The 13,646-nt window shown below is 37.1% G+C and overlaps 2 protein-coding genes across 2 annotated transcripts in view; both read right to left on the bottom strand.

Moving 5' to 3' along the window:
• NME5 (NME/NM23 family member 5) overlaps positions 1-8,623 on the bottom strand; it is a 31,105-nt gene extending 22,482 nt beyond the window's left edge. Inside the window, exons 1-5 of the mRNA XM_043912875.1 lie at positions 6,717-8,623; positions 6,525-6,618; positions 5,174-5,351; positions 4,296-4,631; positions 3,218-3,389 (exon numbers count right to left, since the gene is read on the bottom strand). Coding sequence (XP_043768810.1) covers positions 3,218-3,346 — 129 coding nt within the window. The 5' untranslated portion in view covers positions 3,347-3,389; positions 4,296-4,631; positions 5,174-5,351; positions 6,525-6,618; positions 6,717-8,623. The remainder of the gene's footprint in view (positions 1-3,217; positions 3,390-4,295; positions 4,632-5,173; positions 5,352-6,524; positions 6,619-6,716) is intronic.
• Positions 5,165-11,727, bottom strand: LOC122700794 (bromodomain-containing protein 8-like). Its single transcript, XM_043913842.1, has 6 exons — positions 11,086-11,727; positions 9,981-10,247; positions 9,199-9,356; positions 6,717-6,806; positions 6,550-6,618; positions 5,165-5,351 (listed from the first exon to the last, which is right to left on the bottom strand). Exons 1-6 carry the CDS (start codon positions 11,482-11,484, stop codon positions 5,165-5,167), a joined length of 1,170 nt encoding a protein of 389 aa, XP_043769777.1. The 5' UTR covers positions 11,485-11,727.
• Positions 11,728-13,646: the final 1,919 nt, after the last annotated feature.

Raw genomic sequence — 13,646 nt, forward strand, 5'->3', positions numbered from 1 at the left:
TAATTTTAAAAACTGAGGGCTCATTCTAAAATAAAGTTGATACTGAAGCAACGATTCCATCAATTGCTTCAAAATTAGATCAGATGAACTTTTTTGTAATTTAGATTAGTATTTTCACAACAAGATAATTCTCCGGCAGTCCAGTGGTTAGGATGCTGTGCTTTCATTGTAGAGGGCATGGATTCAATCCCTGGTCAGGGAACTAAGATCCTGCAAGCCATGGCCAAAAGATAAGTAAATAAACAAAAAACAAAACAAAGTATTTTCACAAAGAGAAGTGAACTTAATATCAGAAAAGGAGGTTGGTCCAGTAGGTAAGACTCTGTGCTCCCAATTCAGGGGGCCCTGGTTCAATCCCTGGTCAAGGAACTAGATCCCACATGCCACAAAAAGAGTTTGCTGTGGCCCCCACCAAAAAAACCCAAAAAACAAAAAAAAAAAGGTCCTGCATGCAGCAACTAAAGATCCTGAGTTCTACAACTAAGACCCAGCAGAGCCAAATAAATAAATATTAAAAAAAAAAAAAAAGGAACCAATAGTTTGTTGTAACACAGGAAAGACTTCAACCTACTAAATGAACACATCATTTTTTAGAAGGTTTTTTTCTAGATGGGAAAAGAAAGTCTCAAGTTCAATGAACTCTCAAATACAATAAAGCCTATTTTAAAGCATATAATACATAGGACAAAAATGATTCCACTGACAAGAGATACCTGGAACAGCAAAGTCATAGAGACAGAAAGTAGAATAGTGTTACCAAGGACTGGGGAGAGGGCTAAGCAGAGAGCTAATGTTTAATGGGTACAGAGTGTCAGTTTGAGATGATGAAAAAGTTCTAGAGATGGTCAGTGGTGACGGTTGCACAACAATGTGAAGGTACTCTAATGCCCTTGAACTGAAACAGTTAAGGTAAATTTTATGTTGTATATATTTTATCACAATTAAACCAAAAAGAAGCATACTACATACCAAGATGTTCTTTGGTTTAAAATTTATTGCTGACTAGAGAAAGTGTTAAATATTAACATTTACACTAAGTTTTGTTTTTTTTAATAAGAAGTTTTAATTTCTAACTATCACTTGCTGTTTAATTACCTTTTCACTAATTCTTTTCAAACTTTAAAAAATCAAATTGGAAACTTTATCTTATTTATAAGTTTTGTCTTTCTTCTAAAATTAATGAGTAACATACTTTGGGGATTAAAAAATTCAAAGCAATATAAAAAGGTTCATACTGAAAAATTTCATTCCCATTCCTGTCCTAATTCAGCCTGTTCTTCCTTACCCTCTATATGCAACCATTTTTTAACGCTTATTTATCTTCTAAATTCATTTTGTAAGTACTGGCAACCATGAATATATATTACTTTTTCTCTTTCTATCATAGAAAAAAAGCTACACATAGTTCTGCATCTTGCTTTTTTCCCTAACAGGACACTGAGAGGTTCTTCATTGCTCTTTTTATAATTAGTTTCATAGTATTCTTTTTGGCGGATTCGTCAGGGTGAATTTAGCCAATTTCCTAATGTGGTGTTGTTTTCAATTTTTTGCTTGTAAATAAACAATGCTACAAAAAATTACCTAGATATATGTCACTGCATATTAATACACAAGTTACAGGAGAGATTCCCAGAAGTAGTACTGCTGGGTCAAAGGGAAGATCCATCTGTAAATACTGATAGATAATTGCCAGATTCCCTCCCTTATGTCATTTACTTTTGTAGTCTTGCCAGATGGTAGTTCAGTGTTGTTTTAATTTGCTTTTTTCCTGCTTAGAAAATTGGGCATCTTTTACCATGTTTTAGAAGCACTTTTATTTCTTTTTCTGTGACCATCCACATGTACCGCCCATTTTCAACTGAATTTTTATCCTGTTTTAGGAGCTTTTTATACATTTGGGAGATTAGTCTTTATGAGTTACAAATATTTTTTCCAAGTTTGTCACCTGTGTTTTGACTTTGCTTATTAGGCTTATTTGGCCATGCTCAAGTTTTTTATGTTTATATTTTTATCAATCTTTTATTTTACAGTACCCAGTAAACAGGTTGTCCCCTTCCAAAAATAAAAAGAAATTCAGTCATTTTTCTTCTAGAGTTTATACGGTTTAATTTTTTAATATTTAAATGTCAAATCCATTTGGAATTTATCCTGGTATATATAGTGTAATATTTGAATCCAGGTTTTTTTTTTTTTTAAGTGGCTACCCAGTTTCCTAACAACAATTATTTAAAAGCTCATCTTTACCTGAATCTTTTAATTATATTAAATATTTCTTTATACTTTCCTGCATTACTACTCCCTTAAACTTTCTTGTAACATCTCATCCTCAGCCTCCATGTATCCTTCTAAGTTCATTCAAAAACCCATCTTTCTGAAGACTGAAGTTATCCTTTTTATTTTTTAAAAGACTCAACAAGCAATATGACACTGAATAAATATAATTAAAAAGTGAAATTTCAAATAAGAATGGTACAAAAAAAGGAAGATTAAAAATACTCCATTCTATTTGATAGTCTTTATATATTCATTTTCAAACTACTAACTGCAGAACAAGGAAAAGGCTTAAAACATTAAATTAAAAAAAAACAACAACTCAAGAGTCTAAAAATTCATCAAGAGAAGATCAAGTAAATAGACTGTGGTTTATTAGGACAGAAGAGTATTTACACAGAAGTTAGATTCAGATGTAATGATCTGGCATGCTAGCTGAGGGAGGGTAAAGAGGGTCCAGGGAGGGTGACTGTCCTACTTTACAGTAGGACATATTTGGGGAAACATATTTGTAAATGCATACAAAAATTCTGGAAGAAAAGAAAGTGTTAAGCAGTTGTCTCTGCAGAGTGAGACTTGAGTTGGGAGAGGAGAGATGGGAAAAAGAAGTTTTACTTCTCATTTTATATATTTTTAAAGTGTGAAATACTTTTTGGAAAATTATCACATATAACCTTTATACTCAGAAGAGTAAACCTAAATTTCATGCTAAATACTAAGGATCAAACTGGGCTAACACATATACATAAACATTTTTAAAAGGTAAAATCAAAGGTATTCTAAAAAACAAGTTTAGGGATATAACTCTATGAGTAAGAAGAGCTTTCAAACATATCTTTTACTTAAGATAAAGTGAGTTTTTAATTCTATTTTAGCTAAAAGCTAAGGCAGAAAAATCTAATGCAGTAGAGAGGAAAAAAGCATGATCATACTGCCCAGAAGTTACCTGAACAATGGTGAATCCAGATCTGAGAATAATATCTTGTATCTCCTCCTCTTTGTCAACAATATCTGGTTTGATAATAGCCAGAGTCTTTTCTACGTAGATCTGAGGTGGGGGCATTGATAGCTCCATTCTGGCTTTTCAGCTACAATTTAAGATTCTTCACGTGTATCAACTGCAATGACATGCACCCCCACCCCCAACTTAATGTAACTGTGACTAAACAGCATTATCAGGTGCTTGATTTTTATTAATTTATAAAGCTGGAAACTGTCATAGTTTTTTCCACAAGCAGTGTCTCAGTAATACGATTTTTACCTTATCTCCTGCCATGGGTTTTCCTAGGTGCTTTCATTAAGTTAGGAGAGCCCAAGGAGCAAGGCAAAGCCGAGGACCCCGGGTGCCCAGGAGGAGACTAGGTCTGCAACTCTCCACGCCACTCAGCACCATCCTCCACAGTGCACACACACACCCCCTCTCCCCATCCCCTCCTGCCACCAGGACGCTTAGGGTAAGGCCCAGCTGGAAAGCAGAATTCCTGGGTCCCCTGAATCTCTGTGGGCTGCACTCCCAGATTCCTTCAGAGTCCAGCCCTCATCTGGGCGCTCACCTTAGCCTGGGCTTCTTTAGTATCACAGACTGTTGCTAGGAGACCAGAAACCCAGCTTAGAGACGGTGGCTGCAGAGGGCCAATTTCAGTAGAGCACTTCACAGTCTTTGGCTAGCTCCTTTTAGCCAAGAAAGGGAACCCGCCACAGGGATTTTTATCCCCTTGCAAATCTTAAAAGCAACAGATGTTTTCTAACGTTTTCCTCATAATTTATTTCATCCTCCTAGTCATTCGAAGGACACTTGTATTATCTCCACTTTACAAATGATGAGATAAATCATATGTGCTCTCCCTCATCCTACCCCCAGCACCTTCCAGTGTATGTAAGAAAATCCGTGTCAGATACCTTCCATATTTCACCAGACAATGTTATCCCCTCTACTGCCAGCTTTTATAATCATTAAAAGGTAATTTTCGACTTGTGAAATAACATTTATTTAAAGAGCAGTAAAAGAAGTTTAATCTATTTACCTCTAAATTAACCTTACGGAACAAAGATGTGGGCAACATATATGGCATAACCCCAAATCTGTTTTCTGTGTTTTCTTTATATCATGTCCACAAGCACCTTAAACTCTTTGGTTGTTAGTTAAGGTGTAATTCTTATTAGAAAAGACAACAGAGAAATGGTAAACAAGTATTGGGATCTTCAGTAAGTCAGAGTCTCAGTGAAAGGTCCAAAATCCAGAAAAGTTCAGGGAAGCAGCTCCAAGTTAGCAAAACAGGTTTTCCATCATCCATAGGGTTGGTTAGTTTTCATTCCAGACTATTTAAGTCTCTTCTTTTGTCTAACCAAATACTCAGCACCTACAGGGTCAAGGCAGATAGCAGCTATGAATCTTTATGGAGGTTTGAATGCAATTTTATTTCTTTCTCTGCAGAGATTCAACCATGTTTTTTTTTTTTTTAAAGTATCAATAAGACACTGCCCAAAAAAGAAACCCTCAAATGTCTTCTTCTGGCTACCATATCTTATCTCCTATAGATGGGACAAAGTGGACATATATTAATACCAACATAGCGTCAAAAAATGGACAGTGACTCCAGCCTCAGGTATTCATGTTTAGCCCTCTGACTTGAGGCTCTGGAAGTAGATGCACCCATTACTCACTTATCTATCTCCAGGTACTGCTGCCTGCCTTCCTAGAGTATTTTACTTCACCATCTATTAAAGCTGGTTCCACAGAGGAGCAGTTACAATGTCAACCCTTCAGGTCCTTGAATCACCTCTAAACATAAACTCTGGGAGCACAAGGTCACTTCAACATCACCCTTATTCTCACAAGACTTTCTAAAATCAGATTCCAGAAACTACACTCCTTTTTCTTGCAGCTGTCTACCTACAGTACCTGAATCTGCTCCAAGACTTCTCGCTGCATCTCCACAGCCATATGGTATACATGATGATCAGAGTCATTGTACATCACAGCATTTTGGAACATCAGCATCAGGTCCCGCTGGAACTGAGCCATGGTGCGAATCCGTCCCTTGGACAGATTCCTTTTCAGGCTAGTTAAGTCCATGGGTCTACAGGTGGCCAAGAGAAACCAGAGGAAATCAAGGAACATGTGGTGACCTAACATGCTTTCTTGAAAAACTAACCAGCTCTTAATGAAAACAGTAGTAAAGATAACAATCCCCATTAGATAATAAAATAGCAAAAGCAGCTAACATAATGACTGCTTACAATAAGTCAAGTGCTATGCTAGGTATTTTCTATATTAACTCACTTGATCCTCTCAATAAACCTATATGGTAAGTACCATGATCACAACTGGCAATGAGAAAATTGAGATCAAAGAAATTAGGTACTTTCCCAAAGTCACACAGCTTAGATTCTAATTCAGAAACAGCCTGACTCCAGAGCCCATAGGACCAGCCATTACATTTTACAGTTGGTGCTATCAAAGTTGTAAAGAGCTCCAATTTGTCACATGGGAGTTATTGACGGTTTCAATGTGTAGTCATACACTAGGTATTTAATCAACAGTTTTTACTATATAATCAAAATCTCAGAGTTTTTTCTTTTCGTGAAGATAAAATGAATATTAAGATAAATATTATATAGTGGGACATAATAGAGAGTGGGTGTATAAGAGAAGGCACAGCAGAGTAGAAAGAGGACTGAACTAGGAGGTAGGTAAGACTCCAGTTTAGTTTTAGCTCTGCTGTTTCACTTTTGATCACAGACAAGTCATGATCACCTCTGAGTCTTAGTTTTCCCATCTACAGAATTAAGGAGTCTGTCTCCAAAGGTTCTTTCATGATCTTTTATACATTAACACACTAGTTTATGATAGCATTTTAGATGAACTATGATATAAAAATCCAAAATACTGCAATCAACCAGTGTTTGTAAAATCCATTTGAATTACCATCTTTGCCTTGCATACTTATAACTGCCTGAAGGAATACAGCTTTCCTTTCAAAGTTTTCCTCCAAAATAAGTGTCAAAAACTACCAAAGGCTAATGTAAGATTATAACAAATGGATCATATTACTGAAAAGTCAATAATGAAAAAAAGCCTCTTTATCTTGTTGTTCCTTACATTCTCAAATAAGGACTGAGCTTATCATAACTTTATGATAACTTATTCAGCTATAAAATATATCTTGAGCTTAAGTAATGTAAATGAAATAAGGAAATAATCTAACAGATGCAAAATAAAGTATGAAAAGACAGATATAAAAGCAACCAACCTTTCTTGACCCCTTTTCCACTGACCTTTTCACCACATCCTTGTATCCTGGGGCCTGCCTTTCTGACACAGGCTTCAGAAACGGACTGCTGAACCTGATAAAGGACAAATCCAGAGAGAATGAAGAAACTCCAGGAAGTCACCCTAAATGAGAAGAGTGGCTGTGAATATCCAGAGTGGCTTGGAGTCCTACCTGTGACTGGCTATCATCTTCCAGACTGGCAGGAGAGTCTTCTTAAATAGCAAGTGATCCTGAACAGGATCACCATGGCATCGATCAGACCTATGGCATAAAATAGGACAGCAAAGAAACAGTAATTTCACATATGGTATTCTGTTCCCCCAGATGAGCAATGAGTTTTCCCCAACACACAGTGCCCCTAGCTAACATCTGAAGGAAATAACATCACAGGAATGAAAACATATTTAAGGCTTCCATAAAGGACCCCAGACTATAAGTATTCTCTACTGATCACTATTATCAAATGAAGTTGTTACATTCTTACAAGCAACTGCCTCTGCCTTTTGCAATCTTGCAATTCAGCACCTATGACTCTAAACAACCGGTCTATGAGGGTAGTCTTTGTTTACTGATGTCTCCCAAGTTCCTGGCACATATTAAGTGCTCAAATGAGTATCTGATAAATGAATCTGGTCCTCTTTTTATACAGAAATATGCCACATTAATAAGTACTTCTCCCATATTTCCAGAGCGGGGGGGGGGGGGGAAACTTGGTTTCATATCCCAAGGAATTCTCTCACACTTCACCTGAATGCTATACAATTTAAATATTTTTCTTTTTCATTCTCTTCTGTATAGTAACCTTTAAAACACCAAGACAAATTCATTTCTCCTCATGGTCCTTCCTTCTCTGGGCTAAACTGCCTAATTTATTTAGTTTTTTCTTTAGAGGTACAACTGCTCAACATTTTATTTCATTTTATGATTTTCCCAATTGGCAAGTTTTCTATTTACTCCAAAGTTAAGTATCATGTTACACTTCATACTTTATACACTGCCTTATTCTCTCTAAACAGACTCTCTTTACACCTAAGGTTTCACACCCTCGTTTTGCTTTATGTACCATATTGTGTGCATCCATTTGAACACAACTCATATTTCATCTTTCTCCAGTTTGAACAACTCCATATAACAACTCATTTTCATGATGTAATAGCTCACTTGTATCTAAATTATATACCATAAAAATCAATTTATCCTTGTAAGAACAAGACATTTAAAGCCCAAAGCAAACCTCTTCCTTTGTTTCTGGTCAGTCAGCCAGAATAAACAACAAGTCCCTAGTTCTGATACAATTTTGTTCATATATCCACAAAAGAGATATTAAGTTACCATTATGTAAAATGTACTGCCATGTTTGGTAACTTCATAATCAATCACCTTTTGCAATATTTTAAGAAACAACCCCTTGCTTATCTTTATTTCCATCTATTTGGGAATGCACACCAAGCAACTACAAGTAAAACTGTGGGAGTAAAAAGGACCTGCAGACTTAACAGTGGTACTCCAAAACTTCTGCTTTACCCCGAGAGTCAGTACAGACTAAAGATGAAGCCAGAAGAGAGGGACCAAAGGAATGTCTATCTTTCAAAGTAGTTTTAAGCTTCCGTAATGATAACACCGAACTCAAACACCTGTTTCCCCTTAAGTTATCTAGTCAAGCAGACTTAATTACTAATATCTACTGCTTTCTAATAAAGATTTCATGTTTAACCTAAATTCTAAGATAAGAGTGTGGAGTTTGCATTTCAAGATGCTGAAATGTCATGAGAAAAAATGTCCCAGATTAGCAATTTCCTGTTTGGGGTTTAGTCATCATATGCCATCCGCTCATACTTACAAAGGGAATTAAAGAAAAGCAAAGGAAGTAATTCTTCAACAAGCTAGGTTTTTAGCTGTATTCTATTTGTGTAACAAAAATTTAAAATCTACTATTTACAAAAACATATATGCATGGTTCAGTGGTAGACCTTAGGCTACAATAATTATTGGTTTGCCTTACCACAGATAATGTGGATGGATCTAGGATGTAGTGAAGAAGAAAAAACAGTTCGTGCTGTCTTCTCTCAATACATAAACACCAGACTAGGTCCAAAAGAGGAACTATTCGTTACAAAAACTAGAAATACCTTGCTTTTCTGATTTAAAAAGACATTCACATTCACTTTACTGAAAATAAATTAACATTCTAAAACGTGCCCTGTGGCCTTAGAGTTATTTACGCTAAAAAAAAAAAACTATGAACAATTTCCCAAGACCTGTGAAAAAAGCAACAAGGGACATAACATCTTAGAAATAATTTTTAACTTCAAGTTAATAGGAGATGTTTTAGTATTTTTAAAAGTACAGTTTATATATTAGACCTGAGTAACAAGTTGACTCATCAACATTTCCTGAATAAACATAGAGACAAGCGTTACTTATGAAAGAGATTCTTAATATTGATGAAACAGTCCTGTTTTATAAGGTGAAAGCATAGAGGCTACTATTTATATAGTAGAATTGTATTTAATTCTATTTCTAGTGTTTTCCAACTCTAATTCTATTTTTCAATTTACAGAAGTAATGAATGCTCATGGCAACAAATTCAAATAGGCATAAACACAAGTAAAAGTAAGAATCCTAACAATCTTGAATAAAAATCTATACTTACAGCTTTGAGGAGGCAGCACGACTGAAAAGGATATCCACCAGAGGAGTCTCCTGGATGCTGCAGCCATCATCACACTCACCTGAAGAACACTGGTCCTCCATTTCTGATACATACCCTTCACCCTGGTCCTCCTCTTTGGATTCTTGCTGAACTCCCCGCTGGGAATGCCAAGAAACAAAAGGAAAGTTTAGAAAGGTATTTGCTATCTTCAAGGTAATTTTTCTTACATGGGGTAAAAGAAGGCTGATCTTAAGGTAAGAAGAGGTCAGTTAAATAAGTTATAGAATAAGTTAGAAAATGGTGGTTTAACTAGACCTAAGGCAATGGAGAACTCTTGGAGAACTCTGACTCTATAGCCCCCCAAGAAATGAAAAAGCAATATACTCAAGTCTAGATAGATGCTGTTTTCTTTTAAAACTCTCACTACTTGTTGCCCCGGAGCTAACCACTCTAGCTGGCCAGATTATATTAATGATAATGGCATTCTGAATTTTACTGATGGCTTACTATGAGCCAGGTACTGTGCCAAGTGCTGCACACGAATTATTCATCTAATCCTCGCAGCACACCTGAGACAGAACACTGTTACTTCATTTCAGCAGAGAAAACTGAGGTTGTAAAATATTCACTAACATGCCTAAGCCTACACAGCTGATGCTAAAACCAGGATTTAAGACTCAAGTAATTGAACTCTGGAGTCAGCCTATGTGCTCTAACCATTCTGCTCTGCCTGTCTGTGCACAGGACTGATCAGACAGCTGGTTTAAGTTATTCACTTATACCTCTTTGCTCTCTATGGATTGTTCCTGAAGTGCCGAAATATCTGAGGGAGGTCGAGTCACCTCTGTCCTTCCATTTTCTCCCAGTGATGACTTCTCAGCGACTAAGGGGTCTTCCTTGGCTGAAAGTTCTTCAGGTTCTCTGTAGGGCTCCCCCTCTCCTTCAGTAGCTTCAATTTCCCTTGCCTCTTGTCTGGTACCAGATGAAGGGCAACAGCCTTCACTTGATTCTTTGCTGCTAATGCACAACGGCTCCATTAAATAAGCTACCTGCAACCATAGTTTATTGTTAGATGTATAAGAACATCAGTGGAAATGATCATCTACATATTAATAATGCCACATCATTACACGGCCACTGTGACTAAATCTGAGATAGTAGGGTTAATTGATTCATTCAGTCTTTTTAAATTTATCAAGTATCTTATATACATAGGCACTGGGCTAGTTGGTAGGGACTTAACAATAAACAAGATAGACATGATTCTTGCCTCAAGAAGCTTAAGTTCTAATTTTCCATCTCAAGTGTCAACTCTAATCAACTGGTAACGACTATCTAAAAAACTGCTGAAAACTCTGCCACAAACTGGATTTTTACTGATCGTGACCTAGGTTCTCCTGAATGTGTATAGCTGCCACATAAACTCTCTGTCCAGTTCTGTTTATTTCTGGTCCTCAGCCCTTAACCAGGGAAATAAAAACACTGCCCAGAAGTCTTAACATTATAAACTTACAGGGGAGTCTGGGCAAGTGTCACCTCACAGGAGTATGAAAGAATGAATTGCAAGGATCCTCCTAAGACAGTCATACATACAGAAATTCATATGAAATTCATACATACAGAAATTCAAATTCCTTCCTACATACAGAAATTCATATGATTCAGGCTCGTAATGACTGGGCTCTTAGAACACTCAGTCAAAAAGTACATATTTGGGACATGTTTTGTATCAGCACCAAGTGCTGGAGACACAGCAATCAACTCAATACCTGCCAACGCAGACCTTATTTTCAGTAAACAACATAGAGTGGTAGAAATATGTATGGGTAAGCATTCTCTTAAGAAGTTGAGCCTCTTCCACCTTTGGAAATAATGGCTTCCCATTACCTCAGAGAGAAAGAGGAGGTTCTGGCGGCTGACTTGCTCTGCCTCTTCCTGAGATTCCTCACTGCCTCCGTCCCTCACAAGCAGCTCACTAGCTTCTCTCCCTGGGCTGCTTTCCTCTAGTTCCTCATCCCCTGGCTCCTCAGGTTCCCTCCAGCTGCCCACATCAAGATCAAAACTGGAGTCCCATGAGCTGAAGAGGGACCTGCAGTCATTGCTCAACTCAGAGTCATTGGGATAGTCTTGTTCAGAATCCAACCAACCCCAGTCATGCCCCATCTGTAAATAAATACACAGAAAAAAAAATGCATTAAATACACTCAAATCAGTATTTCTATGGCATTTCCATCTCCCAACTTTGGTAGAAAGGTAACGGGTCAGAAAAGTTTTTCTACTCATCATTAGGAAGAGCAGTATCTAGCTGAAGGGAGACATCAGGAGAAAAAGTGATCTGTTATCGGGAATAAAGAAAAAGCCCTATGTCAAACAGTACAATAGAAATATTTCCCAATAAGTATTTGTTCTTAGACTTCCTCATACTCTGAAAGAAGAGAAAAAACTGGAGCATAGCTAGCTGAACTCCTCTATCCCAAATCACCCTTAAACTCAATTGCAAGGCAACAAATAAGATGCACATTGGGTATTTTCCTCAGCATATAGACATTTTTAACCTATCAACCATTACATCCTCAAAGCATGCTTTACAATTACCTGCAGCATCCTTCTAGTGATATTCAGCTTTCACTTCTCAGAAAGAGAACTGCAACATCAAGTTTTTAAAATATCTTTCCTTGCTTTCATTACACTGCACTCCTGGTTTTCTTACCACTTTGTCCTGTCCTTTACAACTTTCTACTTTCTCGTTTGGGCCTCTGCTTCCTTACTGTGTCTTTAAAAAAAAGAAGAAGAAATGTAGCTATTTTGAGGTTTCAACTTTGATCTTTATTAAGGTGGCTTCCAAATCTCTCCACTTTTACTTTTTATATGCATTCTTGCCTCATTTTTCCATGTACCCAAAGGCCATTCCCTTAAGGTGCCCTACCCATCTCCTTCAACTCTTCTAAAACACTAAAATCACTTTTCTGAACATCTCACAAACCATTTGAAAGTGAAAGTCATTCAATCATGTCCGACTGTGAGCCCATGGACTATACAGTCCATGAATTCTCCAGGTCAGTATAATGGAGTGGGCAGCCTATCCCTTTCTCCATGGGAGCTTCCCGACCCAGGAATCGAACCGGGGTCTCCTGTATTGAAGGTGGATTCTCTACCAACTGAGCTATCAAGGAAGCCCCCCAAACCATTTGCTCTCCTGAAATTCTTTATGCCTACCATCACTATTTTCTTAGTCCTGTTTTGAGTCTTCTCTCATATTCATTAAACAAGTCCACTTCCAAATTCTCTTCCACGGTTAATTGTTCTCACTGCCCATCCTTTATTCCTGAATAAATGTGATAGTCTCCTGGTCAGCTTCTCTATTTTTAATCCAACCTGCTCTGAACAAATACAGTCTCCCTATTTAATGCTTTACAATAGATACCTCAAAGATAAACGTCTCAGTCTGTCAAAGTCCTCCATAAATCAAGCCCAATTTTGTCCCTTTATCCTAGTTCCTGTAATTCACTATTCCTTAATACAATCCTTAATCAGTCTTCTTACTGTTCCCACCTCAGATGCCTCTACCTTAATTTAGCTTGCTTAAGCTTATGAATCACATTCTCTACCAACCCAAAATCTGTGTCCTTTAATGGACCTCCTCCTCCACAAACTTCTCCAACTTTTAGGACTCCACTGCTTAGATTATATACATGTTTGTATATTGCTTTGGGAATATACTGTAATTAAAGTTTTCTAACTCCTGGATTGACTGAACTTTCTATCACTCACAAAGATGTATATCTTCTATGTCCTTAGCATTCTAACCAGCTTTATATTTTTATTTAAGCCAAAGAAAGATCTATGATTTCCAATCATAAAGTTCCATATCTTCCTCAAGAATGCTCAAAATACTAGATAATACCCTATTAATCTCCAACTCTTTTTAATAAAAAGTTTACAAATACTTCATTTCACTAATCTAATTTTTACTTAGCAACAAAAGTTGGAATAAACTCAGGTGATAAATTTGATAACTGAGTTAAATCTTCAAATAGTAATGTTATGAATTCTAAATATACAAGAACCCTATACATAGAAATATATAGAAAGGAAATAACAATATACTATTCAAGAAATACCACCTACAGGACTTCCCTGGAGGCACAGTGGATAAAAATGCACCTGCCAGTGCAGGGGACATAGGTTTGATCCCTGAGTCCAGGAAGATCCCACATGCCATGGAGCAATTGAGTTTGTGCGCCACAACTACTGAGCCTGCGCTCTGGAACCCTCAAGCCACAACTACTGAAGCCCGCACGCCTAGAACAAGGCGAAGCCACCAAAATGAGAAGCCCCAACTCTCTGCAATTAGAGAAAACCCACACAAAGCAACAATGACCCAGTGCAGCCGAAACTAAATAAAAGAAATACCACCTGCAAAGATAGTCATAAATAGAACAAATGCT

The sequence above is a fragment of the Cervus elaphus genome, chromosome 9, assembly GCF_910594005.1.
Source record: "Cervus elaphus chromosome 9, mCerEla1.1, whole genome shotgun sequence".
NCBI lineage: Eukaryota > Metazoa > Chordata > Mammalia > Artiodactyla > Cervidae > Cervus > Cervus elaphus.